Source organism: Pleurodeles waltl, chromosome 10, assembly GCF_031143425.1.
Source record: "Pleurodeles waltl isolate 20211129_DDA chromosome 10, aPleWal1.hap1.20221129, whole genome shotgun sequence".
Lineage (NCBI taxonomy): Eukaryota > Metazoa > Chordata > Amphibia > Caudata > Salamandridae > Pleurodeles > Pleurodeles waltl.
This window is the reverse complement of record NC_090449.1, coordinates 317,351,987-317,370,965: the sequence shown is the minus strand read 5'-3', so window position 1 is coordinate 317,370,965 and position 18,979 is coordinate 317,351,987. Positions and strand designations below refer to the sequence as shown.

At 43.8% G+C, this 18,979-nt stretch overlaps 1 protein-coding gene across 4 annotated transcripts in view; it reads right to left on the bottom strand.

Annotated features, from left to right (window-relative positions):
• LOC138261506 (ankyrin repeat and fibronectin type-III domain-containing protein 1-like) overlaps positions 1-18,979 on the bottom strand; it is a 1,513,685-nt gene that overhangs the window by 274,966 nt on the left and 1,219,740 nt on the right. For all 4 annotated transcript variants that reach the window (XM_069210501.1, XM_069210504.1, XM_069210503.1 and 1 more), the window contains one exon: positions 1,570-1,764. In XM_069210501.1, coding sequence (XP_069066602.1) covers positions 1,570-1,764 — 195 coding nt within the window. The remainder of the gene's footprint in view (positions 1-1,569; positions 1,765-18,979) is intronic.

Here is an 18,979-nt window from a genome sequence, read left to right as displayed (position 1 = left end):
GTGAAGGAATAACTATTGATGATGGTCCACAGCATCTGCTTGGGAGAAACTAATGGCAAGTTATTAAAGATAAAAACGTGGAAAATCTCACAGTGAGAATTCTAATCGTGTGGGGCATAATAAGCTAAGGCCACTGAGGTAGTTCCATGCAATACATAGAGAAGCAGATACAGACAGCTTCAACAGCCACCATAAATCACGGGGAAAAGGAATTCCCAGTGAGCTCTTTCCATTTGTGCTATTTTTGAAGAAGTCAGAGAGGTGAGACGACTTTCCCACTGATGTAGTCTCCAGATCCATCCAGACCGATTAGATTGAATGCACAGAGGTATAGAAACATAGGCCACCATAACAGAAATAATTGGCATTCCTTGGGGGGAGATAAAGAAGTGTACAAGAATGTATTGAGATACTCATGGGGCCAAGTATGAGTTGAATGGAAGCTTAAATAAGCTCCCGCATATAAGGTGTCAATCTCAAGTACAATTCCCTCGATCTCCACTTCTTAACGTCGTTTACAGACATTCAGAGCCCGTCCCTGAACATAGGCCCAAATATTCCATCTTTCAAGAAGTCTGACCCCACTGAGAACAGTGCAGATTGTGCTAGTACTCATTAATTTAAAACTATGAGACTGAAGATGGACAACAGCTACTTACTTGCCCATTACACATATCTCTGTCCTCCACCCTCCTATTATTGAGCTGAAAATGTTTACAGTATGTTTTAAGCCCTATACCTTTTTTTAATGTTGGTATGCAAACGCCATAAGTTGACCGAATGGAAATAAATATTTAACTAAAATTGAAGCTTGAAGGAATATATAAACATATTTATTGATGCATGGAACCAACCTGGAAAAGTACTAAGATATAAATAAAAATACAGAAACTGTGTTCAAACAATTGAGAAGTAAAGCATAAGTGTTTTTGAGAGGTGATGATATTAAAGATGCCTTATACACCAACATTGGATCCAACACTTCACTTTACAGAAACCTGACTAAATTCTTCCTTACAGAAATTTGGCCCAAACTCTCCCATTACAGAAATGTGACTAAATTTGAACAAAAAGTCTCCCACTACATTAATCTGATTCAAACTGCTCTACCACCGCCATTTAATCTAATCCTTCCCTTTACAGATATGAGATCCAAACTCTTCATATTTGGAGGCCAACAAAATGCCTTATGAAACACTCAAGATCCAAACCCTTTAAAAAAGGCATCAGAGTGATGAGAAATCTCTTCCATTTCAAATGTCAGATTCCCACTTTTCCATTACAGGCCTTAAATCCAAATGTTTCCATTTCATAGGGGTCCCTTATATGTGAGGGCGATCCAATCATAAGGTCTAATTGCACTCTTAATTTATTAAAACAGCAACTTTTATTAAGATGTTATCCCTAATCCAGCAGTAATCCTTAATAATGTGCTCTGATTTCACACACCCTGTTATAAAGTAAAGAGCTATCTGACAATCAGTCATTAAATCCAACCAGGAGAAATAACATGAGATCCTTAACTCCCCGATTACCAGTTTTAAATCTCCCCTGCAAAGTTCTACTTACGAGCATGTTCAAACCCTGCTTTCATTCGCTTGTAGAGCCGGTATCGCCACTCCCAGGCCTTCAGCTGCTTCTCTTTCTCTGTGCAGTCAGCAGTCGGCACCTCGTTTACCACTTGAGCAGTTAGATCATTGACTCTTTGCTCAGCTTCACGCACAAGTGTGGACAAATGCAGTGCTCGGCTCTCCATGCTCATAACTGTGGGATTGAGAGTTAAAAAAAATGAAACCTTACTTGCTTTACTATTTTCAGTATTAAGGGCCTGATTTAGAAGTCGGCGGAAGGGAAATACTCCATCACAAACGTGATGGATATCAAGTCCGCCGTATTATCACCCCTTTCTATCCTACGGGGACCGTAATACAGCATATGGGATTTCGTCATGATTGTGACAGAGTATTCCCCCCGCCAACTTCTAAATCAGACCTAAGTCTGTATGTGTGTGTCTGTGCATGCTGTGCATGTGTATACAGTAAAGGTTACATGGGAAAGAGGGAACCATCTACCTTTACCGGTTCTATATGACTTTTATTCAGTACTCATCATTTGGAGGTGACCAGATAAAAATAAATGTTAAATTAAAATTGAACCATGGATAATAAACATCTGTAGATGAACCTCAGGCAAACATAGTATAACATTGTCTCTACATCCTGTACATTTTCCTTACTTTGACAGCTTTTCATTTTACTACCTCTTAAAAGTACATTTTAAGGACAATCTAAATGCTATGCAGATGTTTCCTTGGAAAAAGGATTCCTTACCTTCCCTGAAGAATTTCGATATTTTGTAAAGGTGCAACATATTTTGGATAGTAAAGAAAAATGGCGGAGATTTCTGAGACTTTCTGATTTTTATTTTCCTTTAGCCATAGGCAAAGAGAAAACGTGTCTTTGCATGAGGAAAGAAAGGAGGAGTAATTTGTGTTAAGAATCAGGATGAGTGACAAGGTTCAACATTAAGGGGGATATTTCCAAGCCGCTACTGCCACCTTGCGCTGCCCTTGCATAATTTTTTTTACGCTAAGGCGGTGTTGAGGCCATTCCCCGGTGCCATATTTACAAAGTGGCGCAATGCACATGGTGCGGGTCACGACCAGTTACCAACATCAGGGAGAGGGTTGAAAAATGTAATTCCCCATCGGGAGACACAGAAAAGCTTCTGTGTGTCCCCCCGACCTCCCGCTCACCCCTTTGTGACGTCAGCGCGCCTCATCACAATCTGTTTTCCCCACTGGAGCATGAAGCGTAGGTAAGGCCGCTTCCTGATTCGATGGGGAAAACGGACACAAACAGGCCTCTTCACTGTTTGGGGAGGCCGTGTTTGAAAGGGGAGATTCTCCCCTTTCAAACTAGGCCTTCCTGAAACGGTTTCCTGGCCCTGGATTGCAGCTGCTCTAGACACCAGGGATTTCACTCTGAAAACAGGCTGCTCCCTCCCCCTGGGGCATATTTAAAAAAGAAAACTGAGTTTACCCCTGGGGGGCACAACTGCGTTTATTTTTTTTCAACAAATTAAATTGACAGGGCATCGCCTGTGGGCTGAACCTTTGTGGGGGCAATTTTTTAAATAGCTGTATGGTTTCCCTGGGAGGCACTATGCCCCCCCCCCGGGAAACCATGCAGCCATTAAAAAAAATATATATATATTTTTTTTTTTAAATGTTCTACGTCACGTTTAGTCTGCGCCCTGTACGGCAGACTACGGTAGGGTCGCGAACCCTGAAATCCACCTACCAAATTGTTTCTTTAGGAAAAAGAAACTCTGCAGTCACTTGCTTTAATTCTGTTTTCGTAAAGAAACAATTTGGTAGATATATATCTATATAGATAGATATGTATATCTATATCCATATCTATCTATAACATATATATAGGGAGATCACTTTTCTCAATGTGTGTGTGGTTCCCTGGGGGATGCGATCGGCCCCCAGGGAAACCACACCCACATATAAAGGTGATCTCTTTATATATATATATATATATATATACTCGCCTCTAGTTCTTTTGCAGCTTGCGTCTCCAAAGCAATGCACATACTTCAACTGACGCGTTTCAACAGTAGCTTTTAGGCAGCAATTAACAAGTCAAGTAACTCTTGTGATTATGTTTCTGCTAGAAAAGGATCTGACTTTTGTCTAGTGGCAGTTTTGATGCCATAAAGTAGCGCAGAAGGTTTATTTACCTACTGCAAAGCTCAAAACTGTGTTAGATGTGAATAGCTGAGTGGATTAGTAAACCCAGCCATTACCTGTGCTATAATACAAGTGAAATGTATGTGCGAGGGGGGTTATGGAGAGATGGAGGGCACTTTTGCTGGGTGGTAGTGAGGGAATCTGTGGAGGAAGTCATGGGAATGGAAGCACCAATAATGATAGTTGGACTAGGCGCTAGAGGGTCTAAAGACTGTGATGATCGGTATGTGACAAGGTGAAGTAATAGTGTGCCTTTTTTGTTTTTTTGAGTATCTTGAGAGAACATGCTGTTGAGGAAAGAAGTGAAGGTAAGGTGACCTTTACTGTTGCACGCATCACAAACACACCCACCAGCAATTTTGTGACTGTCTACATAGGCTGGTGTTTTAGAGCGACAGTTTAGCCATTATCAGAGATGGTGTCTCGTTGGATGACTGCTGCTCAAGCCCCAACATGGGTTTTAGAGGACAGCTCTGACGCAGGATCAGAGACTGAGATAGCAGACACTAAGAGCAGCATCTGAGGGATAGGACAATGGCGCAGACTCTGGGAGTGATTTTTCAGTTGGAGGAGTCCTATTCGATAACTCCTCTTCCAGTGATTCTGAGGGAGGCGAGGAGGACAGTCCTGGTGTCCCTTCCAAAGCACAGTCTTTGCAGCGATACAATTGCGGGTTAGCCCAACTCAGAGAGCAGGTGCATGCGGCGGCAAGCACAGAGAGAGTGCTTTTTTGGGAGCTCCCCAATTTAGTTCAGCCCCAAATTCCACCGCCCAAATCGTATTGTGGAGACATCAAAATTATCAGTTTCAAAACAATCTGGTCTTGTAAGGCAGGTACCTGTGTTTTTGGTCCTGGGCTCGGCGGCCTTATAGGGAAACATACCAAACCCAGATATTTCTGGAAACTAGACACCCGGGGGAGTCCATAGAGGTGTGGCTTGTGTGGATTCCCCAAAGTGTTCTTACACAGAATACCCTGCAAAAGTGAAATGTTGAATAAAAACTCAATTTTTTCTTGCATTTCTGTCACACAATCTACAGGAATATGCTGGGATCCACAAAATTCCTACCACCCAGTGTTTCCCCACATGTCCTGATAAAAACGCTACCCCACTTGAGTGCCTGTACCTAGTGCCTGTCAGGAATGGATCACCCCAGGGTCAACAGTTGCCCTCATGCATGGATTAACATTGACTGTTGTGTGATCCATTCCTGACATGGGCACTAGCCCTACCTACACAAGTGAGGTACCATTTTTATCATGAGAGTTGGGGGAATGCTGGGTGGAAGTAAATTTGTGGCTCCTCTCAGATTCCAGAACTTTGCAGCACTGAAACGTGAGGGAAAAGTGTTTTTTTTGCCAAATTTTGAGGTTTGCAAGGGATTCTGGGTAACAGAACCTGGTGAGAGCGCAAAAAGTTACCCCATCCTAGGTTCCCCTAGGTGTCTAGTTTTCAGAAATGTCCAGGTTTGCTAGGTTCTCCTAGGTGCCGGCTGAGCTAGAGGCCAAAATCCACAGCTAAGCACTTTGCAAAAAACAGGTCAGTTTTCTTTGGGAAAATGTGATGTGTCCATGTTGTGTTTTGGGGCATTTTCTGTTGCGGGCACTAGGCCTCCCCACACAAGTGAGATACCATTTTTATCGGAACACTTGGGGAAATGCTGTGTGGGAGGACATTTGTGGCTCCTCTCAGATTCCAGAACTTTCTATTAGTGAAAAGTGATGAAAAAGTGTTTTTGGAGGTTTGCAAGGGATTCTGGGTAACAGAACCTGGTGAGAGCGCCAAAAGTTACCCCATCCTGGGATCCCCTAGGTGTCTAGTTTTCAGAAATGTCCAGGTTTGCTAGGTTTTCCTAGTTGCCGACTGAGCCAGAGGCCAAAATCCACAGCTAGGCACTTTTAAAAAAAACAGGTCAGTTGCGTTTAGAGGCATTTTTTCCTGTCGTGGGCACTAGGCCTACCCACACAAGTGAGGTTTAATTTTTATCGGGAGACTTGGGGGAGTGCTGGTTGGAAGGAAATGTTTGGCATCTCTCAGATTCCACAACTTTCTATCACTGAAATGTGAGGAAAAAGTGTTTTTTGCCAAATATTGATGTTTGCAAAGGATTCTGGGGGACAGAACCTGGTGAGAGTGCCACCAGCTACCTCATCCTGGGTTCCCCTAAGAGTCTTGCTTTCAGAAATGTTCAGGTTTGCTAGGTTTTCCTACATGCCAGCTGAGCCAGAGGCCAAAATCCATAGCTAGACACACTCCTAAAAACACGTCAGATTTCAATGTTAAAATGTGATGTGGTCATGTTGCGTTTCCTGTCGCAGGCACTAGGCCTACCCACATAAGAGAGGTACCATTTTTATCGGGAGACTTGGGGGAATGCTGGGTGGAATAAGTTTGTGGCTCCTCTCAGATTCCAGAACTTTGCAGCACTGAAATGTGAGGGAAAAGTGATTTTATTTGTCACATTTTGAGGATTCTCGGTAACAGAACCTGGCAAGAGCCCCACAAGTCACTCCATCCTAGATTCCCCTAGGAGTCTAGTTTTCAAAACTGCACAGGTTTGGTAGGGTTTCCTAAGTGCTGGGTGAGCTAGAGGCCAAAATCCATAGCTAGGCACTTTCCAAAAACACGTCAGATTTTAATGTAAAAATGTGATGTGTACATGTTTCGCTTCCTGTCTCGGGCACTAGGCCTACCCATACAAGTGAGGTGCCATTTGTATCGGGAGACTTCGGGGGACACAGAATAGAAGAACAGGTGTTATTTCCTCCTGTCTTTCTCTACATTGTTTTCCTTCCAAATGTAAGACACTGTGTAAAAAAGAAGTGTATTTGAGAAATGCCCTGTAATTCACATGCTAGTATGGGGACCAAAGAGTTCATAGATGTGCAAATAACCACTGCTTCTCAATACCTTATCTTGTGCCCATTTCGGAAATACAAAGGTTTCCCTGATACCTATTTTTTACTCTTTATATGTCGCCAAATGAATTGCTGTATACCCGGTATACAATGACAACCCATTGCAAGGTGCAGCTAATTTATTGGTTTAAAAAATCTGCCATAGCTTGACAAAGTTATAGAAGAAAACGTGGACAGAAATGGCTCTTTTTTCACCTCTATTTCAATATATTTTTATTTTAGCTGCTACTTTCTGTAGGAAAACCTTAAAGGATCTACACAAAAGACCCCTTGTTGAATTCACAATTTTGTCTACTTTTTAGAAATGTTTAGCTGTCCGGAATCCAGCATTTGTTTCACACCCATTTCTGTCACTAACTGCAAGGAGGCTGAAAGCACAAAAATAGTAAAAATGGGGTATGTAAGATGCCAAAATTGCTTTGAAAAATGTGGTTTTATTTTTCAAGTCTGCCTGTTCCTAAAAGCTGGGAAGATGGTGATTGCAGCACTACAAACCCTTTGTTGATGCCATTTTCAGGGGAAAAAAACACATACTTTATCCTTCAGCCCTTTTTACCCATTTTTCTCAAAAAAACGACATTTTAGCTGTTTTTTGGCTAATTTCTTAGTCTCCTCCAGGGGAACCCACAAACTCTGACTCCCTAATATGATGAAAAAAAAGGACGCATATTTGGCGTGGATAGCTTATGTGGACAAAACGTTATGAAGGCCTAAGTGCAAACTACCCCAAATAGACAAAAAAGGGCTCAGCACTGGGGGAAAGGCCCAGCAGCCAAGGGGTTAATATACCGCTGGGTTTTTGTTTCTACATATATGTCAGTTTTTTCCCAAGATTTTACATATTTCCGGTAGAACATTGAAGACATTTCTGCATATTTTCCTACATCTTTCTGAGACCTTGAGTTGCCCCTATCTAATACCAGTCAGAAAATAATGTTATAATCCATCACATCGGCCGGATCCAAAATCAAGGCACTATTTGTGTGCTATAGTTAGGGAGAAATGTACATATCAGGCCTGAAAACTTGCATTTACAAACGTATGCACATAAAATTAAGGAGAGTAGACCAGGCAACCGTCAAAGCGTCCTTCAATAATTAAAAATCCACCGTGCTACTGCTCTGTAAAACGGTTTTGACCGTTTTTTTTACCCTTCTGTAGAAGAGAAATCCATTAATTTGTTGTAATGAGAGCTGCAAGCGACAAGGCCAAGTAAAGGAAAGTAAAAAAGCATTTTTTTAGATCAGGACAACAGCGCACAGTAAACATCTTGAGAGGGCCAATCTGTAACCACGCTGTCTAGTAAATATGGAAAATCAGACATAGCCTGATTATCCAGCTTATCCAGATATGAATTAAGGATAAAAAACTCTTGAGAAATGTGGAAATCCAGGATGGCCTTTGGAATGAAAGATAAGATAAGCGACTGTGAAAGATCATATTGGTTTAGAGCCAAAATAAGCTTAATTTTAACTTGTTTTCCGTAAGGGGTGCCAAAATAAGGCCAAGTTTAAGGGTGAAACTTTAGGTACAATAAGTTATTCAAATGGATATTCTGCTCATTAAGGTTCATGTTAAGATACCACTAGGCATTAACCTTAACCGAAAGAGATTCACGCCCACTCTTCAAAATGCGTCTGCGTGACTTGGTTAAACAAGTGAAGAACCTACTAGGAACTATTAACTTCAGCAAGAATCATCTTGGATGTGGTTTTGGCTAAGAATGAGGAATATACATTATCACTGAAAGGATTATTTCACTCAGAAATGAGTAGAAATCCTTCAGCACTTGCTTTCGTGATGAAATTGAGATCCTGGCTGCTTTAAAGATATCAAGATTACAACCAACTGTGGAAAGGTGTGAAGATTTGAAAAATACATGAATGATTTAATCTGCTGCAGAAATAGGAGATCTGTGTTGTAAGCTCCAGAAAAGAAATCGAAGGTCATCTAACTTGACAGAGGCGTTGTAATCAGGGAGCAGTCTAGTCTGAGACTAGGCTTCTCTGTAGTTCATAGAAATCAGGAAAAAATACAGCAGAACCTTCTGCTACTGAGGAGCGGTAAGATACCTCCTGTCCTCCTGGTTTCGGTGCCATACACATCTAGAGACCACCATGGGTGCGCAGCCCCACCTCAACCCAATGATTTCTCTGCCTAACCCTTCCAGAGAGAGCAGTAGAGGACCATGGTTTCTTTGATGTGCACCCCCAAGAAGCACAAGTGAGGGGCGCTTCTGCCCAAGGTTTCTGTACCTAACCTTCCCACAGAGCAAAGTAGACTGATACTGCCACTCCCGGCATTTTCAGTGCTTTTCCCTTCCAGAGAGCATAACGCAGGGACACCCCAACCCAATGGTTTCTGTACCTATTCCTTCTAGAGATCACAGTGGCAGGTACTCACGTTTCCTCATGGTTTTGTGACGTGCCATTTCAGAAAGCCGCATGGGGCGGCATCCATGGTTTCTCTAGCTTGCCCTTCTAGACAGCACAGTGTTGAAAAAGGCTCCTAAATATATCATGAATTATGCACAAGGAACCCAAACAGCAACAATGAAAGTAGCCCTCTCAACCCCCTGCTTAATTAACCAATAAACCTAGGTGAAGAAAAGATTTGTATTTCTTGGGTTTCAAAATTGTAACTGATAGCCAAACTACGTAGAAAACGGGGCTGCAAACATCACCATAGTTAGGAAACACTAATTCCATAAGGAGGAAAATATACCGGCTTTCAGGGTATTTTAACACAACATCACACCACCTGACATGTCATACGTCACTATGAAATACGTAGACTCATAATGTAGTTGGCCACAATGTAACTTGTGACAGGGACCTGACGTCCTAGCAATATGCAGGAAAGAGGAAGGTGCTCGGGGACTACTGAAGGAAGGGGTTCCTTTCCCAAACGAACAAGGGATGTTTTAATCAGATATTTAGAACACTAACGTACATTTTACTAATCAAAGGTGAATTATCCCTAAAAGGGTGAACACATCACGTGCTGCCGTCATCAAAGGATGTAATCGGAGCATATATGCGGTGAGGACAGGAATACTTCCCCTTTGCATGATGTGCAGTGACACTGGTGAGAGGTTTGCATGGTCTCTTATGCTGTATACAAGAGTAGTACACTAAGCGGAGCCCTTGATTTCACAATATCTGACTCACGACTATGTACATAGTAAAAAAATATATAGTGTTGGAAAATGAGAAAATGGACACCATTCTAGGAAATACTTTGTGATGAAGAAATCCAATCCTAGGAGCAAACACTGGAACACTCCTAATACCTGTCTGTTTACCTTACTACAAATCACAAGACTGGTAGAAAGGCATAGGCTCCCATGTACTGATCACACTGAAGAGAATGTATAACTTACATTTTTTTTGTTACACTACACATGCTCAAAGGAAGGGTTGGTAAGCGGAGGATGAATTTAGATGAGAGCTTGTCCTGATTTATTCCAGTGACACATAGGTGAATCAACAAAGGCAGAAACTTGTTTACACAATGGACTTGTAATACAATCCTGGGATTTTTATTATGTTGTGAAAAGATACTAATATGGAATCAAATAGACACACCATCAGCTACACGTTTTAATTTTTGTAGACCCTACGAAAACGTCAGACCAAGTCAGTGATGGATAGAGAGTATATAAAAGAGCCGGATGGCGTAGAAATGTTCTCCACTAGATTTGAGGCACAAGAACAAAGAGATACATAAGACGTTTTTAAGAGCTCAACGAGGAGCCTGAATGCTATAACCCCGGAAGCCATATGGAACAACCTGATGACGAAACATGCCTCTGGAAGTGGGTGATGTCTGCCCCCTATTTATTACATCAATGGCAAGAAGTCAGAGTAATGAGTTCTTAGCAGGCAGAAACAAAACATATTCATTAACCTAAAAGGGTTAGAGGCAATACTATTACTTCCCAGGACTCACTGTTATTCATGGTGCCTATTGACTACTTGTAGAGGTAATATATCACGCTTTCCCCCAGGATTCCCTCATCTCCTCTCATGCACCTTTAATGTATTTGGGCAATAACAATAAAACATGAACCTGGGGTTATCTTCTGACAGGATCTTATCTTCAAACAAGTGGGTGGATAATTTCCTTTTCCCATGATATTTTCAAAAGAGAATCACCCTTCAGTATAATAACCAGTAGTATCACTTGACCAGAAACTAGTTTAGTTAATGTCAGGAAATTAATTAATTTCCCTATGAATTAGTTTACTCCAAACATGTTTAACATCGCCCTCTTTGACTTGCAAGTGAGAACAAACATTGGAAAAGCCTATGTGACATCTATTGGCTTTGTTGCAGTAGAATTGAGTGGAGTGGGGCGGAGAGGCATGGCATGGCATTGCATGAAGTGGCATTGTGTGGCATAGAGTGGACTCACATTGTATGTCCTGGAGTGGATTGTGTGGTATGGATTGGTGTGGCGTTGTGTGGTAAAGACTAGCATTGTGTAGCATGGAATGGAGTGGCATTGTGTGACTTGGAGTAGAATTGTGTTGGATGGAGTGATATGCAGTGGAGTGGAATTGTGTGGTGGTGTGTGGAGTGGAACTGTGTAGAATGGAGTGTAATTATGTGATGTGTTGTGGAATTGGGTGGAATGAAGTGGAGTGGAATTATGTTGTGTGGTGTGGAGTAGGGTGGAGCTGTGTGGAGTGGAATAGTGTGGGGTGGAGAGGCATGTAATTGTGCAGAGTGGAATGGCATTGTATGTCATGTAGTGGAATTTTGTGGGGTGGGGCGGAATTGTGTGGCATGGAGTGGAGTTGAATTGTGTGATGTGGAGTGGGATTGTGTGAAGTGGATTGGAATTCTGTGGCATGGCGTTGTGTGGTGTGCAGCAGAGTGGAATTGTATATAGTGGAGTAGAATTATGTTGAGTGGACTGGAATTTTGTGGCATGGAGTTGTGTGGCATGGAGTGGGATTGTGCGGTGTGCAGTGGAGTGGAATTGTGTATAGTGGAGCAGCCAAGGAGCTGTATGGTGTGAAGTAGAGTGGAATTGTGTGATGTGGAACTGTGTGGTGAAGGGTACAATTGTGTGACATTGAATTGTGTGGCGTGGAGTGGGATGGTGTGGAGTGGAGTGGAATTGTGAGGAGTGAACTGTGGGGCATGGATTGGAGTGACATAGTATGGTGTGGAGTGGCATTGTGAAGCATGGGGTGGAGTGGAGAGTCACTGTGTGGAGTGGAGTGGCATAGGATGGCATAAAGTGAAGTGGAGTTGAGTATCATTGAGTGGAGTGAAGCTGCATTATGTGGACTGGAGTAAAATGGCACTGTGTGGTGTGCTGTGAAGTCAAATGGTATTGTGAGGTGTGGAGTGGCATTCTCAAAAGAGAATCACACTTCAGTATAATAACATGTATTTTCACTTGGTCAGGAACTAGCATAGACACCATCTAGGAATTAATTACTTTTCTTGTGTCACGTAGGATGGCTTAGTGTAGCATGGAGTGGAGAGGCATGGTGTGGTGTCAAGAGGAGTGGAGTTTGATTGGGAAGAGTGAAGTGGCACTGTGTGAGTGAGGAGTGGAGAGGCATTGGGTGGCATTGTGTGGTGTGGAGTGACATAGAGTGGAGTGGCAATTTGTGGTATGTGGTGGAATGGCATTATGTGGAGTGGAAAGGCATTGTGCAGGGAGTGAAGTGGAACCATGTAATGTGGAGTGGGATTGTATGGAGTACAGTGGAGTGAAACTGCATGGAGTGCAGGGATATTGTGTGGTGTGGAGTTGAATTTTGTTGAGTAGAGTGGATTTTGGTGGCATATAGGTGAATTGTGTGGTATGGATTGGAGTGAAACTGTTGACCTGGAGTGGAACTGTATGCTGTGGAGTGGAATTGTGAGAAGTGCAGTGGAATGGGGTGAAATGGAATTATGTGGCATGGAGAGGAGTAAAACTATGTGGCATGGAATTCAATAGTGTGTAGTGGAATTGTGTGGCACTGAGTGGAGTGAAATTGTGTGGAGTGGAATTGTGTGGCATGGAACTGTGTGGAGTGGAATGGTGTGGAGTGTCACTGCGAGGAGTGATCTGTGAGGCATGGAGTTGAGTTACATTGTGTGGTATGGAGTGGAGTGGCATTGAGAGGCATGGAGTGGAGAGGCATTGTGTGGCATGGAATGGCAGTATGTGACATGAAATGGCATTTAGTGAAGGGGAGAGGCATTGTGTAGTGTGGAGTTGAATTTTGTTGAGTAGAGTGGATTTTGGTGGCATATAGGTGAACTGTGTGGTATGGATTGGAGTGAAACTGTTGACCTGGAGTGGAACTGAATGCTGTGAAGTGGAATTGTGAGAAGTGCAGTGGAATGGGGTGAAATGGAATTATGTGGCATGAGAGGATTAAAACTATGTGGCATGGAATTCAATAGTGTGTAGTGGAATTGTGTGGCACTGAGTGGAGTGAAATTGTGTGGAGTGGAATTGTGTGGCATGGAACTGTGTGGAGTGGAGTGGAATGGTGTGGAGTGTCACTGCGAGAAGTGATCTGTGAGGCATGGAGTTGAGTTACATTGTGTGGTGTGGAGTGGAGTGGCATTGAGAGGCATGGAGTGGAGAGGCATTGTGTGGCATGGAATGGCATTATGTGACATGAAATGGCATTTAGTGGAGGGGAGAGGCATTGTGTAGTGTGGAGTGGCATAGGGTGGCATGAAGTGAAGCTGAGTGGTATTGAGTGGAATGGAGTTGCATTATGTGGACAGGAGTGAAATGGCACCATGTGGTGTGGAGTGAAGTCAACTGGCATTGTGTGGTATGGAGTGGAGTGGCATTCTCAAAAGAGAATCCCTCTTCAGTATAATAACGTGCATTTTCACTTGGTCATGAACTAGTTTAGATACCAACTGGGAATTATTTACTTTTCCCATGCACTAGTTTACTCTGAACATGTTTAACATAGCCCTCTTTCTTTTGGAAGTAAGAACAAGAATTGAAAAAGGCAATATATTTGGCCTATGTAAAATCTATTGGCTTTGTTGGAGTGGAATGGAGTGGGGTAGAGTGGGGTGGTGTTGGGTGCCATTCACGGAGTGGAGTGGCATTGTGGGACATGGAGTGAAGTGGCATTGTGTGACATGGAGTGGCTTTGTGTAGCATGGAGTGGATTGTGTTTCATTGAGTGGAATGGCAGTGTCTGGCATACAGTGGCAATGTGTGGAGAGGAGTGGGGTGGCATTGTATGGTGCAGAGTGGAGTGGCGTGACACTGTGTGGTGAGGAGTAGCATTGTTTGGTATGGAACGGAATAGTACTGTGGGGCATAGAGAGGCTTTGTGTAGCACAGGTTGGACAGGCGTTATGTGGTGTTAAGAGGAGTGGAGTCGGATTGGGAGGAATGAAGTGGTACTGTATGGGTGTGGAGTGGAGGGGCATTAGGTGGCACTGAGTGGAGTGGAGCAGAGTGGCATTGTGTGGTGTGAAGAGGAGTAGCATTAAGTGGAGTGGCATTTTGTGGTGTTGAGTCGAATGGCACTGTGTGAAGCGGAAAAGCATTGTGCTGTGTGGAGTGGCATTGTGTGCCGTGCAATGAAGCGGAAACATGTAATGTGCAGTGCAGTGCAATTGTGTGGCACGGAGTGCCACAGAGTGAAACCGTGTGAAGTGCAGGGAAATTGTGTGGTATGGAGGGGAATTTTGTGGAGTAGAGTGGTTTTTGGTGGCATATAGGTGAATTGTGTGGTATGGAGTGGAGTGGAATTGTGTGGCTTGGAGTAGAGTGGGACTGTGTGGTGTGGAGTAGAATTGTGTGGGGTGCAGTAGAATGGAGTGCAGTGGAATGGAATTATGTGGCATGGAGAAAAAGTTGAATTGTGTGGCATGGAATTTTGTAGCATGTAGTGGAATTGTGTGACATAGAGTGGAGTGAAATTGTGTGGAGGGAGTGGAATCATGCGGCATTGGGGAATGGAATAGAGTGGATTGGAACTGTCAGGCATGGAGTGGTGTGGGTGTAATTGTGCAGCGTGAAATGGAGAAGTATGGTATCTGGTGTGGTAGAGTGGCATGGAACATCGTGGAGTAGGATAGTGTGGCGAGAAGTGGAACTGTGTGGTGTTAATGTGAAATTGAGTGGAGTGGAATTTTGTGGCGTGGAGTAGAATTGTGTGGTGTGGATTGGAGTGCAGTGGAAGTGTGCCATGGAGTGGAATTTTGTGTCATGGAATGGAGTGGCATGGAATTGTGTTGCGTGAACTGTGTGGTGTGAAGAGGCATTGTGTGGCATAGAGTGGAGTGGGACTGGGAGGAGTGGAGTGGCATTGTCCGGCAAGGAGTGGAGTGGCATAGTGTCAATTGATATTGATTGGAATAGAGTGGAATTTTGTGGTGTGGAGTGGTGTGGCACTGTGTGACATGGAGTGGACTGGCACTGTGTGGAGTGGAAAGGCACTGCATAGTGTGGAGTGGCATTGTTTCATGTGAAGTGTAGTGCAACTATGTATTGTGAAGTGGAGTGGGGCTGTGCAGGGTGGAGTACAACTGTGTGGAGTAGAGGGAAACTGTGTTCTGTGGAGTAGAGTGAAATTGGGTGGCGTGGAGTGGAATTGGGTGGTATGGAGTGGAGTGGAATTGTGTGCAGTGGAGTCAAATTTTGTGGCTTGAAGTGGAGTAGAGCTCTGTGACACGGGGTGTAATTGTGTGGAGTGGAGGGGAATGGAGTGGAGGGGGTGAAATTGTGTAGAGTGGAGTGGCATTGTTTGGCGATGAGTGGTGTGAATTGGAATTGTGTGGCATTGAAATTTGTGGTGTGGAGTGGAATTGTGTGGCATGGAGTGGAGTGAAATTGTGTGGAGTAGAGTGGAATCATGTGAATTGTGTGAAGTTTGTGGCATGGAACAATGTCCTGTGGATAAGAATTATGTGATGTGGAGCAGAGTGGAATTGTGTGATGTGGAGTTGAGTGAAATAGTGTGGAGTGGAGAGGAATTATATGGAGTGGTTGGAATTACCTGGTGTAGAATTGTTTGGCGTGGAGGGAAATGGAATTAGATGGCATGGAGGGGAGTGGAGTGGATTTTTGTGGTGTGGACTGGAATTGTGTGGTGTGGAGTGGAATTGTGTGGCAAAGAGCAGATTGAAATTGTGTGTCATGGAGTGGAGAAGGCATAGAATTGTGTAATGTGAAATTGTGTTGTGAAATTGAAATTGTGTTGAGTGGATGGGAATTGTGTGGTTTGGAGTGCAGTTGTGTGGCATGGTTTTGTGTGGGGTAAAGTGGAACTCCATGGTGTGTGGTTGAATTGTGTGGCAAATAACTGTGTGGCATGACATTCTGTGGTGTGGTAGTGTGTGCCATGGAATGCAGTGACTTATTTGGCATGGAGTGGAGTGGAATTGTGTGGCATGGAGTTCAGTGGAAAGGAGCTGTGTGGAGTGAAATTGTGTGGTGCGGAGTGAAGAGGAATTGTTTGACATAGAGTGGAGTGAAAATATACAGCCTGGAGTGAAGTGAAAATGTGTGGCATGGCGTTGTATGGATTGGAGTAGTTTGGCATGGAATTGTGTGGTGTGGATTTGTGTGGTATGGAGTCAAGTGGCACTGTGTGCTGTGGAGTGACATTGTGTGGCATGGACTGGAGTGGAATTCTTTGGCATGGACTAGAGAGCAGTGAAGTTGTGTGGTGTGGAATTACATGAAGTAGAATGGAATACAATTGTGTGGTGCGGAGTGGAGTGGCATGGAATTGCATGGCTTGGAACTCTGAGGTGTGGTGTAAAGTGGCATGTTGTGGCATGGAGTGCCTATGTAGTATGGAGATGAGTGGAATTGTCTTGCATGGAGTGGGGTGGAACTGTGAGGAGTTGAGTAGAATTTTGTGGCATGTGGTGGAATTGTGTTGAGTGGTGTGATGTGAAAATATGTGGCATGGACTAGAATGGAATTGTGTGGTATGGGTTGTGTGGCATGGAGTAGAATTGCATGGATGTGTGTGGTGTAGAATTGTGTTACGTGAAATCGGGTGGTGTGACGTGGCATTGTGTGGTTTGGAGTGGGATTGTGTGGCATGGAGTGGAATTGTGTGGCATTGAGAGTAATGGAATTGTGTGGGGTGGAGTGGAATTGTGTTTCTGGAGTGAAATTGAGTGACATGCAGTGGAACTGTATGGAGTGGAGTGGAATTGTTAGAAAAGAAAATTGGAGTGGAATTGTGTGGCATGGAGTAGAACTGTGTGATGTTGAGGAGAGTGGAGGTGAGTAGATTTACGTGGAGTGGAGTAGATCTGTGTGGTGAGGAATTGTGTGGCTTGGAGTGGGACTTTGTGGTATGCAGTAAAGTGGAATTGCATCGCAAAGGGAGGTGTGGAATTGTGTGGAGTGGAATTGTGTGGTGTGGAGTAGAATTGTGTGATATGGCATGGAATTGTTTGGAGTCCAGTGGAGTGGAATTGTGTGGCGTGGATTTATGTGGTGTGAAGTTGATTGAATGGCGTTTAGTGAAGTGGAATGGTGTGGAGTGGAATTGTGAGGCTTTGAGTGGAACTATGTGGAGTGAAGTGTATATGAGTGGAGTGACATGGAGTGGAGTTGTGTGGAGTGCAGAACATGGAATTGTGTGGCGTTGGGTTGTGTGGCATATAGTATTGTGGAACTGTGTTCAGTGGAGTGAAATTGTGTGGCATGTAGTGGAGAGAAACACTGTCATGTGAATTGGAACTATGTGACATGGAGTAGAGTGAAATTAAGTTACACGGAGTGGAGAAAAATTGTATGGTGTGGAGTGCAATAGAGTGGAGTGCAATTGATGGTGTGGTTGGAATTGTGTGGCACTGAACTAGAGTGGAGTGGAATTAGATGTCATGGATTGGAGTTGAGTGGAATTGTGTGATGCAGACTGGAATTGTGATCAGTGGAATTGTGTTGTGTGGTGCAGAGTGACATTGTGTGGCATACAATGGAACTGAGTTGTATGAAATTGTGGAATTGTGTGGAGTACAGTGGAGTGGAATTGTGTTGAGTGGAGAGGAATTGTGTTGCATGGGGTGGAGTGAAATACTATTGCATGTATTTGTGTGGGGAAGGTGGAATTGTGTGGTGTGAGGTTGAATTGTGTGGTACAATATTGTGTGGCATCGAATTGTGTGGTGTGGAGTGGAATGGTGTGGCATGAAGTGCAATGAATTATATGGCATGGAGTGGGGTGGAATTATGTGGCATGGAGTTCAGCGGAAAGGAGTTGTATGGAGTGGAATTGTGTGGTGAGAAGTGAGCAGGAATTGTTTGGCATGGGGTGGAGTGCAATTGTGTACAGTGGAGTTGAATTGTGTGGCATGGAATTGTGTGGAGTGGAGTGAAGTGGCACAGAATTGTGTGGTGTGGAATAGTGTGGTGTGGAATTCTGTGGTGTGGAGTGGCATTGCGTGGTGTGGAGGGACATTTTGTGGCATGTGGTGGAGTAGAGTGTTGTGGAATTCGTTGGAGTGTAGCAGAGAGGAGTGGAGTTGTGTGGTACGGAATGGAGTAGAATTGTGTGGCGTGGAGTGGCATGGAATTGTCAGGCATGTGGAGTTGCATTGTATGGCTTGGAGTGGCTTTGTTCTGTGGAGAGGAGTGGAGTTGGGTGGCATGGGGGGTGGATCTGTGTGGGGGCGAGTGAAATTTTGTGGCATGGACTGGAATTGTGTGGAACTGAGTGATGTATAATTGTGTGGCGTGTAGGGGAACTGTGTGGCTGGAGTGAAATTGTGTGGCATACAGTGGAACTGTATGGAGTGAAGTGGAATTGTTTGGAAAAGAATGGAATGGAATTGTGTGACATGGAGAAGAATAGTGTGTGACATGGAGGAGAGTAGAGTGGAATTGCATGGAGTGGAGAGGGACTGTGTGGTGTGGAATTGTGTGGCATGGAGCAGAATTATGTGGTTTGGAGGAGAGTGGAATTGTGTGGCATGGGGTGACGTGGGATTGTGCAGTGTGGATTGGAATTGTGTAAATTAGAATAGAATTGCCTGGAGTGTAGTGAAGTGGAATTGTATAGAAGGAATTCTGTGGCGTGAAGTGGAATTGAATGCCGTTTAGTGAAATTGAACTGTGTGGCTTTGTGGAATGGAGTGGAATTGTGAGGCATGGAGTGAAACTATGAGAAGTGGAGTGTAATTGATTGGAGTGGCATGAAGTGGAATTGTGTAGGGTGTAGTAAAGTTGAATTGTGTGGTGTGGAATTGTGTGGCATGGAGTGAAATTGTATGATCTTGAGTGGGGATTGGAATTATGTAGCATTGAAGGGGGAGTAGAATTGTGTGGTGTGGAGTGGAATT